The sequence below is a fragment of the Heterodontus francisci genome, chromosome 4 (genome assembly GCF_036365525.1).
Source record: "Heterodontus francisci isolate sHetFra1 chromosome 4, sHetFra1.hap1, whole genome shotgun sequence".
Lineage (NCBI taxonomy): Eukaryota > Metazoa > Chordata > Chondrichthyes > Heterodontiformes > Heterodontidae > Heterodontus > Heterodontus francisci.
The window spans coordinates 15,921,398-15,945,910 of NC_090374.1; the positions used below are offsets into that span (position 1 = coordinate 15,921,398).

Consider the following 24,513-nt stretch of genomic DNA (forward strand, 5'->3'; position numbering starts at 1 on the left):
TACTCAGAATAAGTATATTCCTACTATAAAGAGCGATTCTAAGGGGAGGACCCACTTTCCGTGGTTAATGAAAGAAGTTAAGGAAAGCATCAAACTTAAGGAAAAAGCATATAATTGTGCAAAGATGAGTAGCAGGTCAGATGATTGGTCAGAATATCAAGAATGACAGAGAATGACTAAAAAGTTAATCAGGAGAAAGAAATTAGAGTATGAGAGAAAGCTAGCTAGAAATGTGAAAACGGATAGCAAGAGGTTCTACAGATATTTAAAAAGGAAAAAAGTAAGTAAAGTGAGTGTTAGCCCTCCAGAGAGTGAGAATGGGGAGTTAATAATAGTAGATAATAAGGAAATAGTGGATGAAATGAACAAATATTTTGCTTCTGTCTTCACTATAGATGATACAAAAAAACATTCCAGTAATAGCTGTAAATCAGGAGGTGGAAGGAAGAGAGGAAGCGGTGCTGTCCAAACTGATGGAGCTGCGGACTGATTCGTCACCAGATCCTGAAGGGCTTCATCCTAGGGTCTTAAAAGAGGTGGCTCATGAGGTAGTAGATGCATTGGTGTTAATTTTTCAAAATTCACTAGATTCTGAAAAGGTTCCATCAGTCTGGAAAGTCGCAGATTATAACCCCACTATTCAAGAAGCGGGGAGGGGGAGGCAGAAAACAGGCAACTATAGGCCAGTTAGCTTGACATCTGTCATGGGGAAGATGTTACAATCGATCATTAAGGAGGCTATAGCTGGACACTTAGAAAAATTCAAGGTAATTGGGAATAGTTAGCATGATTTTGTGAAAGGGAAATCACATTTAACCAATTTATTGGAGTTCTTTGAAGGAGTAACATGTGCTGTGGATAAAGGGGAGCCTGTTGATGTACTGTACTTGGATTTCCAGAAGGCATTTGACAAGGTGCCATATAAAAGGTTATTGAGCAAAGTAGGAGCTCATTGTGTCGGGGGTAACATATTAGCATGGATAGAAGATTGGCTGGCTGGCAGAAAACAGAGAGTATGCATAAATGGGTCCTTTTCTGATTGGCAGGATCTGATGAGTGGAGTCCTACAAAGGTCTGTGCTGGGGCCTCAACTTTTTATAATTTATATCAATGACTAAGATGAGGGGAGTGATGGCATGGTAGCTAAATTTGCAGATGACACAAAGATAGGTAGGAAAGTATGTTGTGAAGAGGACATTAGATTTTAGATTTTTTTAGATTTAGAGATACAGCACTGAAACAGGCCCTTCGGCCCACCGAGTCTGTGCCGACCATTAACCACCCATTTATACTAATCCTACACTAATCCCATATTCCTACCACATCCTCACCTGTCCCTATATTCCCCTACCTATACTAGGGGCAATTTATAATGGCCAATTTACCTATCAACCTGCAAGTCTTTTGGCTGTGGGAGGAAACCGGAGCACCCGGAGGAAACCCACGCAGACACAGGGAGAACTTGCAAACTCCACACAGGCAGTACCCAGAATTGAACCCGGGTCGCTGGAGCTGTGAGGCTGAGGTGCTAACCACTGCGCCACTGTGCCGCCACTGTGTGACATATGGAGGTTGCAGACCGATATCGATAGGTTGAGCGAGTGGGCAAAAATCTGGCAGATGGAGTATAATGTGGGAAAATGTGAAGTTGTTCACTTTGGCAGGAAGAATAAAAAAGCAGAGTATTGCTTAAACAAGGAACAACTGCAGAATTCCAAGGTGCAGAGGGATCTAGGTGTTCTAGTGCATGAATCACAAATGGTTAATATGCAGGTACAGCAAGTAATAAAAAAGGCTAATGGAATGCTATCCTTTATTATGAGAGGAAGTGAAAATAAAAGTAAGCATGTGATGCTTCACTTATACAGGGCATTCTTGAGACCACATCTCGAATACTGTGTGCAGTTTTGGTCTCCTTATTTAAGGAAGGATGTAAATGCGTTGGAGGTGGTTCAGAGGAGGTTTACTAGATTGATACCTGGAATGAGCGGATTGTCTTATGAGGAAAGGTTGGTCAGACTGTGCTTGTTTTCACTGGAGTTTAGAAGATTGAGGGGATACTTGATTGAAGTTTATAAGATCCTGAACGGTCTTGGCAGGGTGAATGTGGAGGAGATAGTTCCTCTTGTGGGTGAGCCCAGAACAAGGGGGCACTGTTTTAAAATTAGGGGTCACCCTTTTAGAACAGAGACGAGGAGAAATTTTCTCTCTGAGGGTTGCGTGACTTTGGAATTCTCTGCCTCAGAAGGTGGTGGAGGTGGGATCATTGAATATTTTTAAGGTGGAGGTAGATAGATTCCGAAGAAGGGTCACTGACCCGAAACATTAACTCTGCTTCTCTTTCCACAGATGCTGCCAGACCTGCTGAGTGGTTCCAGCATTTTTTGTTTTTATTTAAGATTTCCAGCATCCGCAGTATTTTGCTTTAATTACATTGGATAGATTCTTGTTAGGCAAGAGAATCAAAGATTATCGGGGGTGGATGGGAATGCGGAATTCAAGACTGAAACAGATCAGTAATGATGTTATTAAATGGCGGAGCAGATTCGATGGGCTGAATGGCCGACTCTACTTCTGCTCCTAATTCGTAATTCGTATGGACTGAGAAATAAGCTTTAACCTGTACTTGTTAACATTGGAACTGGACACTTCAAATACCCTCCCATCTTCTCCAGCGCGCTTAGCAACCATGGAAGCCTGTTTTATATCAGTGCCGATGTTAATGAGCACAGACCAGGCAGAAATAATAGTAAATAGCACATATATCATTAATTGATTACTGCATCATTTGGACCCACAATAAAATGAGCCAAGCCACCACCAGCCACTGAATGATATACAAGAACACACAAAATTAACAAGGAGGAAAAGACCAGCTAGTCCAACAAGCCTGTCCCATACAATGGCTGGAGCATCAGAACTAAACACTTCTTCCCTTTCCTCCACTCGCCACTCCTCCCTGAGCTCCAAGCCCACCCCCTCCCAACCATGTTATCTCCTGGGGAGGTAAAAAAAACAATGTCAATAAAAGGAATATATTCCGGAAAATTCTTCTCTGACTGCTTATGTATGGGGCATAACAAGAGTCTAAAATCAAGGCTTACATTTCTACCGCTGACAAACAGATGAGTGAGAGGAAACATATTTTATGCCTTAGAGTCATAGAGTTATACAGCACAGAAACAGGCCCTTCGGCCCATCATGTCTGTACCAGCCAACAAGCACCTATCTATTCTAATCCCATTTTCCAGCACTTGGCCCATAGCCTTGTATGGTATGGCATTTCAAGTGATCATCTAAATATTTCTTAAATGTTGTGAGAGTTCCTGCCTCTAACACCCCTTCAGGGAAAGCATTCCAGATTCCAACCACCCTCTGGGTGAAAAAATCTTACCTCAAATCCCCTCCAATCCTCCTGCCCCTTACCTTAAATCTATGCCCCCTGGTTATTGATTCCTCTGCTAAGGGAAAAAGTTTCTTCCTATCTATCCTATCAATGCCCCTCATAATTTTGTATACCTCAATCAGGTCCCCCCTCAGCTCGCTCTGCTCTAAGGAAAACAACCCTAGCCTATCTTCATAGTCTCTCTTCATAGCTGAAATGCTCCAGCCCAGGCAACATCCTGGTGAATCTCCTCTGCACCCTCTCCAATGCATTCAGCAAAGGAGGACCAAGGGATTGAAAAAGAAGGGGAAAATAGAGTACGAGAGTAAGCTTGCGGGGAACATAAAAACTGACTATAAAAGTTTCTATAGGTATGTGAAGAGAAAAAGATTGGTGAAGACAAATGTAGGTCCCTTACAGTCAGAAACAGGGGAATTTATTATGGAGAACAAAGAAATGGCTGACTAACTAAATGCATACTTTGGTTCTGTCTTCACAAAGGAGGACGCAAATATCATACCAGAAATGCTGGGGAACACAGGGCTTAGTGAGAGAGAGGAACTGAAAGAAATCAGTATTAGTAGAGAAATGGTGTTGGGGAAATTGACGGGATTGAAGGTCGATAAATGTGGTCATCTTTCAAGATTCTATAGACTCTGGAACAGTTCCTACAGATTGGAGGGTAGCAAATGTAACCCCACTATATAAAAAGGGAGGTAGAGAGAAAGCACGGAATTATAGACCAGTCAGCCTGACGTTGGTAGTGGGGAAAATTCTAGAGTCCATTATCAAAGATTTTATAGCAGAGCACTTGGAGAACAGTGGTAGAATCAGACAGAGTCAGCATGGATTTACGAAAGGGAAATCATGCTTGACAAATCTACTAGAATTCTTCGAGGATGTAACTAGTAGAGTTGATGAGGGACAGCCAGTGGATGTGGTTTATTTGGACTTTCAGAAATCTTTCAACAAAGTCCTACATACGAGATTAGTATGTAAAATTAAAGCGTGTGGGATTGGGGGTTGCGATGGATAGAAAATTGGTTGGCAAACAGGAAACAAAGAGTAAGAATAAACGGGTCTTTTTTCGAATGGCAGGCTGTGACAAGTGGGGTACCGCAGGGATCACTGCTAGGACCCCAGCTATTCACGATATACATTAATGATTTAGATGAGGGAACTAAATGTAATATCTCCAAATTTGCAGATGACACAAAACTGGGTGGGAGGGTGAGTTGTGAGGAGGATGCAGAGAGGCTTCAGGGTGATTTGGACAAGTTGAGTGAGTGGGCTAATGCATGGCAGATGCAGTATAATGTGGATAAATGTGAGGTTATCCACTTTGGTAGCAAAAACAGGAAGGCAGATTATTATCTGAAAGGCTATAAACTGAGAGAGGGGAATATGCAACGAGATCTGGGTGTTCTCGTACACCAGTCGCTGAAGGTAAGCATGCAGGTGCAACAGGTGGTAAAAAAGGCAAATGGTATGTTGGCTTTCATAGCGAGAGGATTCGAGTACAGGAGCAGGGATGTCTTGCTGCAATTATACAGGGTCTTGGTGAGGCCACACCTGGAATATTGTGTGCAGTTTTGCTCTCCTTATCTGAGGAAGGACGTTCTTGCTATCGAGGGAGTGCAGCGAAGGTTTACCAGACTGATTCCTGGGATGGCGGGACTGACGTATGAGGTGAGATTGAATCAATTAGGATTATATTCGCTGGAGTTCAGAAGAGTGAGGGGGGATCTCATAGAAACCTCTAAAATTCTAACAGGACTTGACAGGGTAGATGCAGGAAGGATGTTCCCGATGGTGGGAAAGTCCAGAACCAGGGGTCATAGTCTAAGGATACGGGGTAAACCTTTCAGGACTGAGATGAGGAGAAATTACTTCACCCAGAGAGTGGTGAGCCTGTGGAATTCGCTACCACAGAAAGCAGTTGAGGACAAAACATTGTATGTTTTCAAGAAGGAGTTAGATATAGCTCTTGGGTCTAAAGGGATCAAAGGATATGGGAGGAAAGCGGGAACAGGTTACTGAGTTGGATGATCAGCCATGATCATAATGAATGGCGGTGCAGGTTCGAAGGGCCAAATGGCCTACTCCTGCTCCTATTTTCTATGTTTCTATCCTTCCTATAGTGTGGCAATCAGAACTATACACAATACTCCAGCTGTGGCCTAACTAGCGTTTTATACAGCTCTATCATAACCACCCTGCTCTTATATTCTATGCCTCGGCTAATAAAGGCAAGTATCCCATATGCCTTCCTTATCACCTTATCTACCTGTGCTGCTGCCTTCAGTGATCTATGTCAAGTATTCCCAGCATTCCCAGACTTGAACTTGCATATCACTATTCCCACCAGTCCCAGCCCCAGAGTCTGCTGAACTATTAAGTAACTGAATTCAGCTGACACTAGTTAATAAAGATGAGATTAATGCGGACATTCCTTTACTGTCAGGATGTTCGCGGGCACCAATTCATTCTGGCTGTCAGTTCTGACGGGCTTTTTCTCAATAGGGATAATCTGATAAATGAGGTGATTTCACTTCCACATTTGGCCAATCTTACAAAGTATAGTGAGGCTCAAGTTTAATTAAAGAATTGGAAATACAGAGAATTCCCATTTGGAACTGCATGTTGGCACTAGAGGATCTTGGGTTGTATAGTCAGAGGAAAAGAGCACAAATCACTGGAAGTTATTCAGTTTGTACAAAACACTGATCAAGCCCCACCTAGACTACTGTGTACAGCTGTGGGTAAGAATATTATGAGAAAGACATCCAGGCATCGAAAAGAATGAAATGAAGGACAACAAAACTGATATTTGGGATTAAGCATCTCCTTATAAAAAGAGAGGCTGCAGAAGCTGGGAATGGTTACAATGGAGAATTCACAATTCATTGGTGATCTTACATAGGGATTCAAATGCTTGATGGCTATAAACTCAAAAAACATCAATATGTTTAGCAGGGTCACAGATTTTATAAGAGGGGACAGCCATAACCATAGCCATAGCCATAAGCGTAATCATAACCATAACCGTAACCATAACCTCCATCATAGGTTCAGAAGTAGGGATGTTCACTGATGATTGCACAAAGTTCAGCACCATTCGCAATTCCTCAGATACTGAATCAGTCCATGTCTACATCCAGCAAGATCTGGACAACATTTAGGTTTGTGCTGATAAGTGGCAAGTAACATTTGCAACACACAAGTGACAGGTAATAAGAATATAAGAACATAAGAAATAGGAGCGGGAGTAGGCCATTTGGCCCCTCAGGCCTGCTTCCCCATTCAATAAGATCATTGATGATCTCATTGTGGCCTTAACTGCACTTTGCTTCCTCGTAAATCAAAATTCTCCATCAAGAGAGAATCTAACCATCTCCCCTTGACGTTCAATTGCATTACCATCGGTGAATACCCCCACTATCCTGGGGTTACCATTGACCAGAAATTGAACTGGACCAGCCACATAAATACCGTGGCTACAAGAGCAGGTCAGAGGCTAGGAATCCTGCGGCGAGTAACTCACCTCCTGACTCCTCAAAGCCTGTCCACCATCTACAAGGCACAAGTCAGGAGTGTGATGGAATACTCTCCACTTGCCTGGATGGGTGCAGCTCCAACAACACTCAAGAACATCAACTCAACACCATCCAGGACAAAGCAGCCCACTTGATCAGCACCCCAACCACAACCTTAAACATTCAGTCCCTCCTCCACTGGCGCACAGTGGCAGCAGTGTACACCAGCAGCAACTTGCCAAGCCTCCTTCGACAGCACCTTCCAAACCCGCAACCTCCACCACCTAGAAGGACAAGAGCAGCAGACAGATGGGAATACCACCATTTACAAGTTCTTCTCCATGTCACACACCATTCTGACTTGAAACTATATCGCTGCTCCTTCACTGTCGCTGGGTCAGAATCCTGGCATTATGGACAGATGTATGGCAGATTAAATTGAATATAGTATAGAGATGTATTTTGACAACGAAAAACTGTTTCCATTAACTGATGGTACAAGGACTAGGGGCCATGGATTAAAGGTTTTGGGCAAGTGATGCAGGGGGATGTGAGGAAGAACTTTTTTACGGGTGGTAATGACCTGGAACTCGCTGCCCACGAGGGTGGTGGAAGTAGAGACAATCAATGGTTTCAAAAGGAAATTGGATGGGCACTTGAAAGAAATAAACTTGCAGGGCTATGGGGATCGAGCAGGGGAGTGGGATTGACTGGATAGCTCTGAGGAGAGCCAGCATGGATTCTATGGGCCGAATGGCCCCTTCTGTGCTGTAAATGACTCTTTGACTCCCTCCCTAACAGCACTGTGAGTCAATCTACACTACATGGACTAGAGCGGTTCAAGAAGGTGGCTCACCACCACCTTCTCAAGGACAATCGGGATAGACAATAAATGCTGGCCTAGCCAGCGACGCCCACATCCTAAGAATGAATAAGAAAACCCTGCATCATCCATACAGATCAGATAACTCAACACAGGCTGGGGATTCAACCTTGGGAGCTTCCCTAGTCTGCCTGGCTCAGCAACGCACTGCATAAACTGGTACCTGGTACTCTGTAGATAAGTGACAAACATTACCGTGTGATCAACGCCAACTCTCTATAGCGTTCACTGCTGTGAAGAAATGTCCTCCAGAAGCTGTGAACCTATTCTGATACTTTGCAAAAGGTTTACTCTCCTGAGATCGCTTTCAGTAACAGCTCCAATGAATACTTTTAAAAGCCACAATTAAAAGATTCAGCCAGTGCAGAGTGGTTAGGCTCTGAAAGCATCAGCTTCCATTGATCACTAAGGTCTACTGCATTGTTCAGATGGGAGATTGCTTTACTGTAAATGAATTAGCAATGCACTGTAACTCCCATCCTATTGACTTGTATGCTAAATGAATTGGGTGCTCATGGAGTTTTATTGTAGCTCAGGTCACAATAACAATACCAGAACATTAATATGCGATCAACATCATAGTCAGATTTGTTCAGTCTAGCGCAGTGATATATTTAGGTATAGAATCATGTGTTCCAGTTTATGGGTTAAACTTTTAAACTAACTCATTCCTCAATGACAGCAATGTAGAAATCAATAATTATTTGTTAACATTCGGAAAAGACCTGAAGTACGCTCTCTAAATTTGGTTATATCATAATAATTTGTATGATTGTACTATTATTATATTTCCCAGCTTTGTCTAAAGAAGTGCATTCTCCCTCATTGCAGCAAATCATCCACCCACTCCATGGTCTTTTGGAACAAGGACATTCTCTTCTCACCACTGATTGCCTCCTTTGATATCCCTCCCTCATTGTCTCCATCCTCATGTCTGAAAACTGGGGCTGATTTTTACCAATCAGACCCATACAGCAGGGGAGGCCAGCAGCACATTGGGAGCCTGAAAGCTTGAGCAGTGCATTTGTCAGGGGTGATTTAACTCTGCCACTGCATTTGCACCTGACTTGCAGGTTTCCCGACCAATTAGAGCAGGAGTGGTGACAACCTACATCAGTCTATTACAGCTTCAATATTTAAAGGGACCCTGCAAGGGTCAGAAATGAAGCAGTGTAGAGATGTTTTGACAGAGCCAGAACCTGCACAGATAGAAGCTCAATGTGGCAAGGCAGCACCATGCTTCAGCAATGTGTCGCTGGAGATAATGCCGCAGACGGTAAGGGCCTGCTGGGAGATTCTGTTCCCCGCAGACGGGAAGAAAAAGAGCCTGAGAAAACAAGTTGGCCTGGCTAGAAGTGGCTATGGAGGTCAGCAGCATTGTGAAATTCACTAACAGAACACTGGAAGGAGCCGGAGGCAAAGAAATTCAGTGTTCTGGTCACCTTGTGACAATGCGTGGCCACCTGATCCACTTGGAACGAGGTCTTCTTCCAGGAGCCTGCAAATGTCAGCAAACACCTGACAGGAAAGTCAGAGCCCCCTGAGGCACTGATTCTCAGTCATATCCAGCAGGTTTATCCTCTGCCTGTGTTTATCCTGTGTTGGCGTTATCGCCTCCTATGAGCTAGAGCTCTGTGCTCATCTCCCCTGTCCTGTGGAGCAGCAGGAGGCTGAGGAGAAGGCAGCTGCTGCTCCTCGTCCCCCTCATCTGAGGTTCAAGGTAGAGCTGCATGAGGCTCCCATGCTGCTGTGAAGACTGAGAGCTGGGAAGTGCAGATCAAAGACAAAAAACTCCAAAGTAGAAGAAATGATCACCAAAGTGTTGGGAATCACCGCTAAAGCACTGAAAGCAAACTCAGAACAAATCCTGGGAGAAAACGCCTTTCACTTAGGTAGGCAAGCAGCCGTGAGATCTCAGTATTTAAAGCCTTTCTTGCCTGTCAATTGCTCAGTCCCGTATATTCCCGCTGTTCTCTCACCTTGTTTTACCTGTTCCAGTTCCAGGAAGCCCGGGAAACCCATGTGCACAGTGTTAAAGTTAGAATCTGGGTTAAAACAACAGCTCATGATCATCTTAAGATATTTAAATGACAGACTCGTTTGTCTCATTGGGGTTTCCCGTACACTGAAGAATGCACTCAGGTTGAAGGTGGAAGTCGGTGGATTCCTGCTGTCTTCCCAACAAGCCAGCAGCGTCAGTTGTTTTAACCTTTCAGCCACACAGAAACCCACCCACAAGAAGTTAAAATTCCACACTCTCCCCTCCCCCCACCCCCAGGGTGAGGAGGTCATGGACCACTTCATCTCCAAAATTGAGGCCATCTGCTCGGCTTTTCCAACCTTGTCACCCTCTCCTAATCCCTCCCAGCACTTTTTCTATATCTCTACCCTATCAAATCACTTCATACTTTTAACTCTATCCACTGACTGGCCATTTAAGGGCCTCCGCCTGCCCCCCAAGGGAGTTTACCTGTGGCTGGATGGGCATCCCAGGCCCTTGAGAAGCCGTTTGACAAAAGCAGGTGGCTTTCTGACGGCCTGGGGGGGTGGTGGGAATGGCCGACCCCGCTGCCCCAACCACCCCCAACACGACCCCGTCCAATCAATCAACTACCCTTGCCTCGCCGGGGCCCAACCGATCGGCGAGGCAACAAAATCTTACCTTCATTCCGGGGCCCCCTGACATCTTCTTCTTTTCGCTGGGCTGCAGTCCCAGCAGTGGCCACCGCTCCCGGTGGCGCTGCTGGGACTAAGAGCTGCCGGCCCGCTGATTGGTCGGCAGCTCTATTAGGCGGGACTTCCTGCCTCAAGCGGGTGGAAGTCCCGCCTCAGACCAATTAAAAGCCGGGGAACTGCAAAATACGGGTCAGATCCTCAGGCCAGGCGGAAGCGGGTGCGCCACCGACTTTTCAGTCGGTGGACGGCTCCCATCTGCCAAGGGTAAAATCCCGGCCCAGATCTACTTTGCAGTAACTTCCTGATCGGTTCCAGTCAGAAACTATCACGCGACATGCTCTTCCATCCCCCCACCTGCTCATTCAACCTGAACCTACACAAATAGGTGTCCCCTTTGACCCCTCACTGAGCTTCCAAACCTGTCAACTTTGATTGATTTATATATTTGATATATATATATATATATATATGTATATATACCTGCTCCACACACCACTGACCTTCTCCAGGCGCTTACCCATTGTCTCTCGAGATAAGGAGGCCAAAGAACAAGAACATATATACATATTTATAAATAAAACAGTAATTGCTAGTGCGTAGTCAACACCTGATTAAGCATTTCGATATTATTCTGTCCTAGAGATATATAAATATATATAGTCAGCAGTATGTTTCTTTGTGTCAGGTGTCTTCATTATGAGCCACGTGTAGCCCTTAGGCCTGACAATGAAATCGAGAAACCTCAGAAACCCAACCTATTTGCATTTATTTGTGATTTGCTCTTTTGTCTTGTTTGAATTTGTGGATTGATGGATTCATCCATTGATGGATGAATCCTAAATCAGACCACTTAAATCTACTAGCATCCACAACTGGAGACATATGCAAACGAACTGAAACATGAATTTCAATGTGTTCCCTCTGGACCCCACCCTCCCCACCCACCCCCCCCCCGCCTTCCCACACTCCATGCCGAGGCCTCTGGATACACACTATGCAGTGGAAAAGGTTGTTCACTATTCAGATCTTTAACATCAAGAGACTGATTTATCTTTAAAGGCGTCAGTGTGTACATTTGCCAATGACATATCTATTTAGCCCTGGTACAATTCATTCTGCAGACAAGAGGCTAATTGCTTGGTTTTGACCCACACAAACGTATTACACAAAGAGGAACGAAGCCACATGGTGAATGTACTTACTGGATGCTTGGCCGATAGTCTCCCACTGACAGTACCAGTCTGATTCCACGTAGGGGAGACAAAACCCTGCACAACAAAGACTTTATTCTTTAAGACAAGAACTCACCAGCTAATGAGATACTAATCATTAAACAAATGAGAACAAAATGGCAGATGCTGGAAACCTGAAGAAAAATCAAGAAAATATTGGAACACAACAGGTCAACCAGTCATCATTTGTAAAGAGAAAAGATGGGGTAATGTTTGGGTACATTATCTACAGCTAAAATTCAAATCTGTTTGATATGTTCACAGATGTTGATGCATCTGTTGTCTGCTTCCAGCCTTTTCAGTTTTTAATTAAAAAAGTGCAATTGGAATATGATCTTTACCTATAGTTGCACTTCGACAATGGTTTCATTAAAGAAAGAAGGAAATTGCATTTATATAGCACCTTTCAAATCCTTGGGACATCCAAAGTGTTTCACAGCCAGTTAATTATTTTTCCAGGATAGCCAGTGTGGCTTAGTGGGTTGCCCAGTGGCTCCTGAGGTAGAAGGTTGTGGGTTTAAGTCCTACTCCAGAAACATGGCTGATACTCCAGTGCAGTACTGAGGGAGTGTTGCACCGTCAGAGGTGCTGCCTTTGAAGTGAGGTGTTAAACTGAGACCCTGCCTGCTCTCTCAGGTGGATGTAAAAGATCCTAAGACATTAGTTCAAAGAAGGGCAGGGAAGTTCTCCATGCTGTCCTGGACAATATTTATCCCTCAATGAAGATTACTAGAAATACAAATTGTGTGGTCATTGTCACATTGCTGTTTGTGGGATCTTGCTGTGCATAAAATTGGCTGCTGTGTTTCCTACCTTAGAACAGTGACTACACTTGAAAAGTACTTCATTGACTGTGAAGCATTTGGGAGGTCCTGAGGTTGTGCAAATCAATTTATAAAGACAAATTCTTTCTTCATTGTTTTGTGGGGTTCACTGTTAGCTTACAAATCGCAGAGTGATAGAGATTTCTCACTGCAGTATTTCCATCCTGGGAACTTTTACAGCTTCCACTTCTTTGTTCAAAATTTTCTTAGGATTTCAAGGTAAGGTAAATTCAAAACTTCCACCAAAAATGGTAAAGTATAAACTGCTTAGTAAAGGGGGAAGGGGGGGTTCCTCTCTTGCTTATTTAGCTTCACATTTATGATTTCGTTACAGGCAGTGAACAGAGGAAATCTCCCTCTATTGTTCAGTCGGGCAAGTAAATGTCTGACATTTCTGCCTCTGACCAAACCGTTACAAATCACTAGGAAGGCCTTGGCTGGAGTATATTGTGTCCAGTTCTGGGAACCACACTTAGGATGACTGTCTAGCCTTGGAGAAGGGGCAGGAGAGACACCAGGGATGAGGGAGATCAGTTATGAAGAGAGACCAAAAAAACTGGAGTTGTTCTCCTTAAAGCAGTGAAGGTTAAGGGGAAATTTATTAGAAGTGTTCACAATAATGAAAGGTTTTGACAGAGTAAACTGTTTCTACTGGAAGATTTAAGTTACTTGGCAAAACAACCTGAGGGGAGAAGAGATGAAATATATTTTACACCGCAAGTTCTGATCTGGAATGTACTGCCTGGAAGGGCAGTGGAAGCAGATTCAATAGTTACTTTCAAAATGGAATTAGTATACTTTAAAAGGAGAAAATTGCAGGTTTATGGGGGAAGAGAAGGAGGGTGGAACTAACTGGATAGCTCTTTCAAAGAGCCAGCATAGGCACGATGGACCGAATGGCCTGCTTCTGTGCTGTACCATTGTACGGTTCTATGACTCATCTGCAACTCTTTTAATTTTGGACATCTAAATGTTAAATGTCGCCATTAACCCTGCTCCACTGAATATTAGCATGAGGCAAATGCTGAAGATCACCTCCCATTTTGGCTACAAGTCATACATATCAGGAAGGTTTAATCCCCAATTCTTCTGAGCTAGCACTAACTGAGCAGCAGCACTAGGCCCGCTCTAACTGGACACACTGCCTCTCGTTCGCAGTAAATTGGCCAGGGCTTCTGCTCTTTACCACTATCCAGTGACTTCTGTTAGAAGTGCACGTGCGGATATGGGGTGAGGACAGATTTGGTCTTTGCAACTGCAGCTTCCATTGTTAAATAGCCGGCCAGCACTCAATGTCAAGGTGGACTGCCATATGAGCGCTTGCTGAATTGTACCTCAGGAGGAAGCTAATGAGATAAGTAGGAGAGGGAGGGAAGAGGAAGGGGAGGGGAGGAGGGAAGTGAGGTTAGGAGGAGAAAGGAGGGGGAGGAAACAAGAGGGAAATAACGTTTTGTTTAAGCACTCTAAAATATTGACAAGTATGGTTCATAAATGTCTTGTTTAACTTCCAAGATATCTCCTTTAGGTCCCTCTTTGCACTTCTTTGCAGAGAGGCTGCCTAATGAAGCTGCTCTCAGAGTTCAGCCTGTTACCAGCCGTCTGCCAGCATTGCTGTTCCAATGCTGGCAGCACATCCTCCCATTTCTGTCAAACGCTATCTACAATAAATAATTTACCTTCTTCATGCAGGCTAGCAGTCCATCTATATATGTTGACTTTGTCTTGTGAATCTGAAAAAGGAAATGAGCCTGTGCTTGGTACCGGGTCCATGACAGAATGGCTTTATTTGCTCTTTAACACTGTTTAAGGATCGCTGCTTGGGCCGCTGATGGCAGCACACCCCTCACCCATAGGATTGCCAACCCACCAGGATTGACCTGGAATCTCCAGGGATTAAAGGTTAATTTCCAGGACACAGCTGTGAACAAACCCAGGAGAAAAGTCATTGGGGCATTTAAATTGAATACTGTTATTTATTAGTTATAAAGATATCAGACATGTGAAAAAAGGTCTGTTTGGATGATTCTTGACCATCAATTGGGTGTATCACCCAAGAGTCTATTCACATTCTGATTGACCGTGGGAAGGCGGGGCAACGTGAAGATGGATGTGTTAGGCGACCAATGGTGGGCGTGTGGGGGCAGGGTGGTTGGAGGCAGAAATTCATGTGATAACACCTCCAAAAATATGTTCAGAGTTGGCGACCCTATCCGCCCAATTGATGACCAACTTTGAATCGGGATCCTAAAACTGGCGTTAGGACCTCAATTTGCATATTCAGAATGCCTAAAGTCTGTGTCTGGCAAGTGCTCTGCTCACTTGGAATTTGCCGCTTCCAATCACATCCTGCAACTCGTCCCCTCAACAGGGTCATTTCTCACCCCAAAAAGATGTCTTGCATAATGATGGCCAATATCTCGTCTCCTCATTTCCACAGCAACCTTTAAATATATGCTAATTAAGAGATGTAAACCCTCTATTTCAACAGTATTTTAGTCAAGGTGTCAGAGCTGGGAGAGATGAACTGAAGAAAACATTTTGAAAGAGCTCCCTTTTGTTAAGAGTCGAGAATTTCTGGGGGTTTTGGGAGGCGGTGGGGGCAGGGGAGTGGAAATCTGAAGGAGTGGGAACGGAGGAGTAGTAACTTGGGGTGGAAGTGATTACCACCAGATTTCTAGCTGCAATCACTAAGTCTGACAGAGGCGGGGATGGGGAGGGGGTAACAGTGGCCTCTTCTTCCACCAGCACCCCATTCCTTTAGAACATCTCTTTGTGTGTGGTGTAATGTAGTGTAATGGTGACTTCAACTTTAAGAAACTGTACCTTTAAGAGACAAGGCCACTGATGCAACTGATGACAGCATCATATATATAGATAAGGAGGAAACACCATTTTGAGAGGAACACTGAACACATGGCATGCAGAGAGAACACACAGACACAGACACACACAGACACCAGTGTGGAAAGGACCTGGACCTGAGCCAAGTGTAGAGCTCATGCCACGTAGATAAGTAAGATAATAAATAGTGTTTGTGTTGAATCCAAATATAAACCCTGTGCTTATCATTTAAGAAAACTCAAAATCACAGCACAGCACTAAATTTTCTTGTGCTTTGCACACGTGGGTTCAGATCCCATCCCTCGTTGCCAGAAAATGTAGTGTTGTGGGACTAATTTGGACAGCTCTTTCAAAAAGTCAGTACAGGCCCAATGGGTCAAATGGCCTCTGTGCTGTATGATTCTTTGACTTGCCCATTAGGGCCATAGGTGGACCCCACAATACTTTATTCAAATGGAAGAGAGATTCGGGTTCAGCACCTTCCCTCCCGCAATGTGGTTGTCAATCAGTCATGTTACTGCTTAACAGTGATTAACTCACCTGCCTGTATTCCAGGATGATTTTAGGTAGTGGGTGGAGTTCCTGCAGCTGCAGCAGCTAGTAAATAAATCGTACAACAGGTCTCAATATTTAAATAGTCCAAAAACCCAGCACTGATAAATAAAGCTCTCTCACCTTTCTCTTACTGGGAGTATTCATGTCAAAGAATTATTCACAGGAAATAGAGCTGATAGTTTTTTATTGGATTGTATGTTCCAACATGAATCTTTTATAAGGTAACCAATCACTTAAACAACCTTTTTAAAAACCTATAATTTATGGCAACAAAATACAATAGCATTCTTCCTCTAAATAAATCTCACTTAATTTATTGACTCTTGTACACAGCAGTTTTAAGCATACCATAGAACCAGATAGTACTGCACACCTCGGGTAGATCACAAATCAGCTACATCAGATGTTGTGGCTGATTTGAATTAGAAAAACATTCTACTTACGTACCGCTGTTTGCAGCTCTTATAATCCTACTAGAATCATTCTGCACGGAGGAGGCCATTCTCCCTATCGTGCCTGTGCTGGCTCTTTGGAAGAGAGATTCAATTAGTCCCACTCCCCTGCTTTTTTCCCATGGCCCTGAAAATTCTTCTCTTTCAAGTCTTTATCCAATTCCCTTTTGAAAGCCATGATTGAATCTGCTTCCACTGCCCTTTCAGGCAGCGCATCACAGATCACAAAAACTCACAGCATAATCTTTATTCTCCTCACCTTCCCTCTGGGTTCTTTGCCAATCACCTTAAATCTAAGCCCTTTTGTTACCGACCCTCCTGCCGGTGGAAACAGTCTCTCCCTATTTACTCTATCAAAACCCTTCATGATTTTGAACACCTCTATCAAATCTCCTCTTAACCTTCTCTGCTCTAAGGAGAACAATCCCAGTGTCTCCAGTCTCTTCATGGAACTGTGGTACCGTTCTAGTAAATCTCCTCTGCAAAGCTTTCTTAGTGAATTTAATTACACTTGTGATAATTGCAATTGAGAGTCTGATCCCTTGGTGAGTTCATGTGAAGAGACACGAGTGTGAATTTCCATTAATGCAATAATTAAAGCCAACATTCTAATCATTAAAACTTCACCATGTTTACACAAGAGCAAAAGAAATAGGGGCAGGAGTAGGCTATTCAGGCTCGAGCTAACTCCACCATTCAATAAGATCATGGCTAATCTGATTATGACCTTAACTCCACTTTCCTGCCGGCCCCCCATAACCCTTTACTCTTTTGTTGTTCAAAAATCTGTCCAACTCAGCCTTGAATATATTCAATGACCCAGCCTCCACTGCTCTCTGGGATAAATTCCAAAGATTAATGACCCTCTGCAAGAAGAAATTCCTCCTATGAACATACAAACATGCAAATTAAGAGTAGGCCATTTGGCCCCTCTAGCCAGTTCTGCCATTCAGTAAGATCATGGCTGATCTGTTTGTGTCTCGAATTCCACACTCCCATCTACCCCCGATAACCTTTGATTCCCTTACCTAACAAGAATCTATCTACCCCCACCTTAAAATTATTCAATGTCCCCGCCTCCACCACCTTCTGAGGCAGAGAATTCCAAAGTCACACAACCCTCAGAGAGAAAAAAAATTTCTCCTCATGTTCACTATTTAAAAAGGAAGGCAGAGAGAAAGCAGGGAATTATAGACCAGTCAGCCTGACGTCAGTAGTGGGGAAAATTCTAGAGTCCATTATCAAAGATTTTATGGCAGAGCACTTAGAGAACAGTGGTAGAATCGGGCAGAGTCAGCATGGATTTACGAAAGGGAAATCATGCTTGACAAATCTACTAGAATTCTTCGAGGATGTAAGTAGTAGAGTTGATGAGGGACAGCCAGTGGATGTGGTTTATTTGGACTTTCAGAAGGCTATCGACAAAGTCCCACATAAGAGATTAGCATGTAAAATTAAAGCACATGGGATTGGGGGTAGCGATGGATAGAAAATTGGTTGGCAGACAGGAAACAAAGAGTAAGGATAAATGGGTCTTTTTCCGAATGGCAGGCAGAGACTAGTGGGGTACCACAGGGATCGGTGCTAGGACCCCAGCTATTCACAATATATATTAATGATTTAGATGAGGGAACTAAATGTAATATCTCCAAATTTGCAGATGACACAAAACTGGGTGGGACGGTGAGTTGTGAGGGGGATGTGGACAAGTTGAGTGAGTGGGCTAATGCATGGCAGATGCAGTATAATGTGGATAAATGTGAGGTTATCCACCTTGGTAGCAAAAACAGGAAGGCAGATTATTATCGGAATGGCTATAAACTGAGAGAGGGGAATATGCAGCAAGACCTGGGTGTTCTCGTACACCAGTTGCTGAAGGTAAGCATGCAGGTGCAACAGGCGGTGAAAAAGGCAAATGGTATGTTGGCCTTCATAGCGAGAGGATTCGAGTACAGGAGCAGGGATGTTTTGCTGCAATTATACAGGGCCTTGGTGAGACCACACCTGGAATATTGTGTGCAGTTTTGGTCTCCTTATCTGAGAAAGGATGTTCTTGCTATAGAGGGAGTGCAGCGAAGGTTTACCAGACTGATTCCTGGGCTGGCGGGACTGACGTATGAGGTGAGATTGAATCGATTAGGATTATATTCGCTGGAGTTCAGAAGAGTGAGGGGGGATCTCATAGAAACCTATAAAATTCTAACAGGACTTGACAGGGTAGATGCAGGAAGGATGTTCCCGAGGTGGGGAAGTCCAGAACCAGGGGTCATAGTCTAAGGATACGGTGTGAACCTTTCAGGACTGAGATGAGGAGAAATTTCTTCACCCAGAGTGGTGAGCCTGTGGAATTCACTACCACAGAAAGCAGTTGAGGACAAAACATTGTATGTTTTCAAGAAGGAGTTAGATATAGCTCTTGGGTCTAAAGGGATCAAAGGATATGGGGGGGAAGTGGGAACAGGTTACTGAGTTGGATGATCAACCATGATCATAATGAATGGCGGAGCAGGCTCGAAGGGCCGAATGGCCTACACCTGCTCCTATTTTCTATGTTTCTATGTTAAATGGGAGACCCCTTATTTTGAAACTGTGCCACCTAGTTCTAGATTCCCCCACAAGGGGAAACATCCTCTCAGCACCTACCCTGTCAAGCCCCCTCAGAATCTTATACCTTTCAATAAGATCACCTCTCATTCTTCTAAACTCCAAAGAGTATATGCCCAACCTGCTCAACCTTTCCTCATCCCAGGAATCAACCTAGTGAACTTCTCTGAACCACCTCCAATGCAAGTATATCCCTCCTTAAATAAGGAAACCAAAATTATACGCGGTACTCTAGGTGGGGTCTCACCAACACCCTGTACAGTTGTAGCAATAATTCCCTACTTTTATACTCCTTCCCCCTTGCAACTTGTTCACTTCGGAGGAGAAAGAAAAAGTTGTCAGAGATTCGTACATTGGGGGTAATTGTAACTGACTCTGCAAATGGAATATAAAATGTAAAGGGCACCCAAACCTGCACTGTACTGCCAAGCAGGTTCAGATAAATCTGCCCCCAATGCATTACTTCACATGGCAACCAATACATTACAGCCATGAATGAGGCTTGCATTGGAACAGCAGAGTACAGAAATGTTTGAAAACGGAAATGTGGTAAAGTTAATAAACAGGATGGTACTAGCCCGGGTTCAATTACTCTCAACACCCTTAGGCTATAGAGAAGACAACACTGTTGCCTGGTCATTAGGGGAGGAGTGGAGATCAGCTACCACGGTCCTGTGGTTGACAAGCCTGCCGAGTCTCACCGCTGAGGTTAATGCCAGGGCTCACTCCCAAAGTTAATGCCGAGTCTCACTGCCGCGTCTCACCGCTGAGTCTCAGTGCTGAGACTCAATGACAAAGTTAATGCCGAATCTCACTCCCAAGGTTAATGACGAGTCTCACTGCCGAAGTCAATGACGAGTCTCACTGCTAAGGCTAATGACAAGGCTCACTGCCGAAGTCAATGACGAGTTTCACTGCTAAGGCTAATGCCAAGTCTCACTGCCGAGGTCAATGACAAGTCTCACTGCTGAGGTAATTGGGGAAGCAGCCAGGGTAGAGCAGAGGAATTTTTTTGTTTGCAGAGCAAGTTGTTGTGATCTGGAAATTGCTGCTTGAAAGGGCAGTGGAAGCAGATTCAATAGTAAATTTCAAAAGGGAAATTGGATAAATACTTGAAAAGGAGAAATTTGCAGCGCTATGGAGAAAGGTGAGACTAATTGGATAGATCCTTCAAAGAGCCAGCACAGAAACAATGGGCCAAATGGTCTCCTTCTGTGCTCTCTGATATTAAATAGAAAGTAATTAGTCAAAACACAAAATCACATTGGACAGCACAGCACAGAAACAGAACATCGGCCCAATGAGTTGACGCAGCCTTTATGCTCCACTCGACCGTCTGCCCATCTTTCCTCATCTATCAGTATAAAAGCTCTGAATCTGAGCCCCTTTCGTTTTGTATGAGCTTCCTTGCTCAAGCCAGACTCACCACTGCCTCAGAGGTTGACTGCTGCTGCCGAGGGTCTGTTCTTGGAAGCTTCTTTTTCTCACAAAGCAGGTGCAAGCGGAGTTTGCCGAACAGAATCTACCTCAGTTCAGAAGATGAAAAATGTTGAAATTGCTTTTCGATCAAAAGTGAAAGGTTTTAAGCCAACCTGCCCAGTGAGAAACTGATGGATCGGGTTTCACACTCCAACCGAATTTACTGTCCATTGAACACAACAAAGATCAATATTGATCTGAATGTAAAACCAACGTTCCACCTGATCCCATGTGTCTCTCACCCAGCAAGTTAAAGTTATCTCCAATTTGATTTAAATTAACGCACTGTGAACAATGAACTCGTCAAGATAAAAATCTAATTTTTGCATACATTAACTGCAGGATCCAACTTTGATCATTAAAAGAACAATACATTTCTTTGGCAATGGATGTTATGGCAACGTTGTTCCTGGACAAACACACATGTCCAGACTCTGTGTTATTTTAACATGGGTGTTCACCAGTTGGCTTAAAGTGAGTTTAGCAGCAACCTAAAAAACGTGCAGAGGTAAAATTTAGCAGGAGCGTGTTGCGTGCTCATCCAGAGAAAACGCCAGTGGGAAAATCCATCCCCTGAACCCGTCAATTGTAACTTACTAAATACCAGGTAGGATGGTGACCTGTTTTCCCCTGTGAAGGGCTGAGGGGGGGATCCAGATTCTGCCCCGAGCTCCTGCACCTATGTCTTTTAGCAAAGACAGAAAATGAAGAGTATCGCCACCGCAAACAGACTGGCGGTTTACAATATTTTTACCCTAAAACACTTTATGTTTTGATAGCCTTCCAACAGCTGAATCATTCTTAGTATTAAAGAAATAAGTGAAGACCGGTGGCACCATTAAAACTGGGGCACTAAATAGCAGGGAGCAAAAACGGCAACAACCAACGGTAACAATTCTGTGATCAATGAATGGATTACTCAAGGAACTCTGAGCCTGGAAAATCAACTACATAATGCCAGATTTTTGAGCCGGGAATGCACAGCCTGTCATATTGGTAAAAGATAAATAAATCTGCGTGAGGGGTTGTGCCTGAAACAGGTGTTCGGCCCTTTTCATATGCAAATAAGGGGCCTAATGCCTGTTTCAGGCCTCACTGCAAGACGAGTTTGGCCTGAGGCAGCTCAGGAAAACCAGGTCCTTAAAGGGACAGTCCGTTAGCTCGCAACCAACAAGCTGAGGTTTAAAAATGAACTTACCTCAACCCGGAGCTCTGCATTAAAAGAGCACGGACCGCTCCCTCTGCCATCGGCTACCAATTCCCTCCACCTGCCTTTCCAGTTGCCGCCCCCCTCCCCCGCCCACTTACCTGACGGCCGTTGCTAGCATCACAGCAAACCAATCTTCAACCATGCTTTTTCCACTTCATGGAAATGAGGCCCAATGCCCAATATCATGGCCACCTTGGGCCTCACCATTCAGGTGCAGGGATCATAACCTGCGACCACCCCCCCACCCCCACCTCCATCCCCCAAACTCCCACTGTCTGACCAAAAATGATTGCACCCACACAAGCTCTCTCCTTTTCAAAAATTCTAAACATTTATATTATTCATGCATTAAATAGGTTTATAATATCTCCTATAAAAGATACATATTTGGGAACTCTTATGTACGATAACAACAGCATATATTTATATAGCGCCTTTTTAAAAAGTCCCAAGGTACTTTCTAGGAGCATTATAAAACAAAGTATGACACTGAGCCAGATATTAGGCCAGATGACCAAAAGCTCGGTCAAAGAGATAGGTTTTAAGGAGTGTCTTAAAGAAGGAAAGCGAGGTGGAGAGGGGGAGAGGTTTAGGGAGGAGATTCCAGAGCTTTGGACCTTGGCAATTGAAAGCCACCAATGGTGGACAGATTAAAATCAGGGATGCACAAGAGGCCAGAATTATTCTTCTTCTCCACTGACATCATTGGAATCCCTTCCCGAGACCACCCAAAATGGAGAATAAGCATCAGCGAAGGTGCCAGCCAGTTCCAACAACACCAACATGCCCAGGCAGCGACCAAGTGAAAACACCGGAAGGAGCATTTGGAATTTCAAGCATCCCATTCACTCGCCTCACCAAACATCACCTGCCCCACCTGTGGCGGAGTGTGCGGATCAGAATTGGACTATTCAGTAACTGAAGGACCCACAACCCTTAAGTGGAATAAAGTCATCCTCATTCCCGGGGGACTGCCTAAGAGGAAGGGATAGGTGCGAGTTAGAACATGGGCAGTAAAGATTTGGATGACCTCAAGTTTACGGAGAGTAGAATGTGGGAGACCAGCCAGGAGTGCGTTGGAATAGTCAAGTCTCGAGGTAAAGACATGAATGAAGGTTTCAGCAGCAAATGAGCTGAGACGGGGCGAAGTCAGACAATGTTACAGACGTACCAGAATAAAAACAAACCATTCATTTGTCTGAAAATTATTCCCTTCATTAGTGTGCTTCAAATGTATGTTAATTGAGCTCCCATGGAAGCTTGAAAAAATATATACAGTTAAACAGCGCTTGAATAGGAGGGTTCTCACACAAGATCCTTCCAATCATCTTAACTTATGCCAATGAAAGTACTGAATGGAGAATATATCTGCACATGGTACCAAAGTCATGTTGGAAAGCAGAATGTTTAGAGGGAAGAGATAACATTTTAGAGTCTTTTTTCATTCATAGGATGTGGGTGTCACATGGTAAGGCCAGCATTAATGGCCTTGAGAAGGTGGTGGTAAGTTACTTTCTTCAAGGCAACTGCGAGGTTTGCTTGGCCATTTCAAAGAGCAGTTGAGTCAACCACATTGCTGTGTGGAGTCAAATATAGGCCAGGCTGGGTAGGGATGGCAGATTTTTTCGGCTGACATCATGAGTGAACCAGATGAGTTTTTACAACAACCTAGCAGCTATATGGTTGTCATGACTGAGGTTAATTAATTAATTGAATATAAATTCCCCCAGCTGCCATGGTGTGATTTGACCTTACACCCTCAGAGCATTAGTCCAGCCCTCTGGAGTAGTAGTCCAGTAAGATACCACTATACTACCATACCCAGAGAGCAGGACAGGGCTGCATCAGAGTCAATGCAACCCTTGCAACTGCATGGTACTCTGAACCAGCCAGGGTTCCCAAGCAGAACCAGCCAGGTGTTTGGCAAAATGTAAAGCCTCCAAATTGAACCTCTTAACATAGAGTCATTTCATAGTCATAGAGTCATTTACGACAAAATAAGGCCCTTCAACCCATCAAGTCCATGCTGGCTCTCCACAGAGCTATCCAGTCAGTCCCATTCCTCCACTCAGTCCCTGTAACCCTGTGAGTCTATTTCCTTCAAGTGGCTATCTAATTTCCTTTTGAAGTCATCGATTATCTTCACTTCCACCACCCTTGTGGGCAGTGCGTTTCAAGTCGTTACCACCCGCTGCGCAAAAAAATTTCTTCCTCATATTCCCCCTGCATCTCTTTCTCAAAACCTTCAATCTGTGTCCCCTAGTCCTTGTACCATTAGTTAATGGAAACAGTTTTTCCTTGTCTACCTTATCTAAGTTTGTCATAATTTTGTACACTTCTATTAAATCTCCCCCTCAATCTCCTTTGTTCTAAGAAGAACAAACTCAGCTTTTCCACCCTAACCTTGTAACTAAAATCCCAGATCCCTGGAACCATTCTGGTAAATCTCCGCTGCACCCTCTCAAGGACCCTCACATCCTTCCTAAAGTGTGATAACCAGAACTGGATGCAATATTCCAGTTGGGACCTAATCAGAGCTTTATTAAGGTTCAGCATAACTTCCCTGCTTTTGTACTCAGTGCCTCTATTTATGAATCCCAAGATTCCATATGCTTTACTAATCAGTCTCTCAATATGTCCTGCCACCTTCAAAGATCGATGCACTTGCAACTCAAGGTCCCTCAGTCCCTGCACACTCTTTAGAACTGTGCCATTAAGTATATATTGCCTCTCCATTTCCTTCTGCCAAAATGCATCACCTCACACTTGTCTGTATTAAATTCCATCTGCCACCTGTCTGCCCATTCTGCTAGCCTATCTATGTTCTATTGCAGGC

At 44.0% G+C, this 24,513-nt stretch overlaps 1 protein-coding gene across 11 annotated transcripts in view; it reads right to left on the minus strand.

Annotated features, from left to right (window-relative positions):
• poln (polymerase (DNA directed) nu) overlaps positions 1 to 24,513 on the minus strand; it is a 549,154-nt gene that overhangs the window by 352,212 nt on the left and 172,429 nt on the right. For 10 of the 11 annotated variants that reach the window (XM_068029211.1, XM_068029206.1, XM_068029213.1 and 7 more), the window contains 4 exons: positions 20,415 to 20,510; positions 15,918 to 15,974; positions 14,213 to 14,266; positions 11,683 to 11,748 (listed from right to left, as the gene is read on the minus strand). In XM_068029211.1, the coding sequence (XP_067885312.1) occupies positions 11,683 to 11,748; positions 14,213 to 14,266; positions 15,918 to 15,974; positions 20,415 to 20,510 (273 nt within the window). The remainder of the gene's footprint in view (positions 1 to 11,682; positions 11,749 to 14,212; positions 14,267 to 15,917; positions 15,975 to 20,414; positions 20,511 to 24,513) is intronic. The other variant, XM_068029207.1, reaches the window with a different exon arrangement.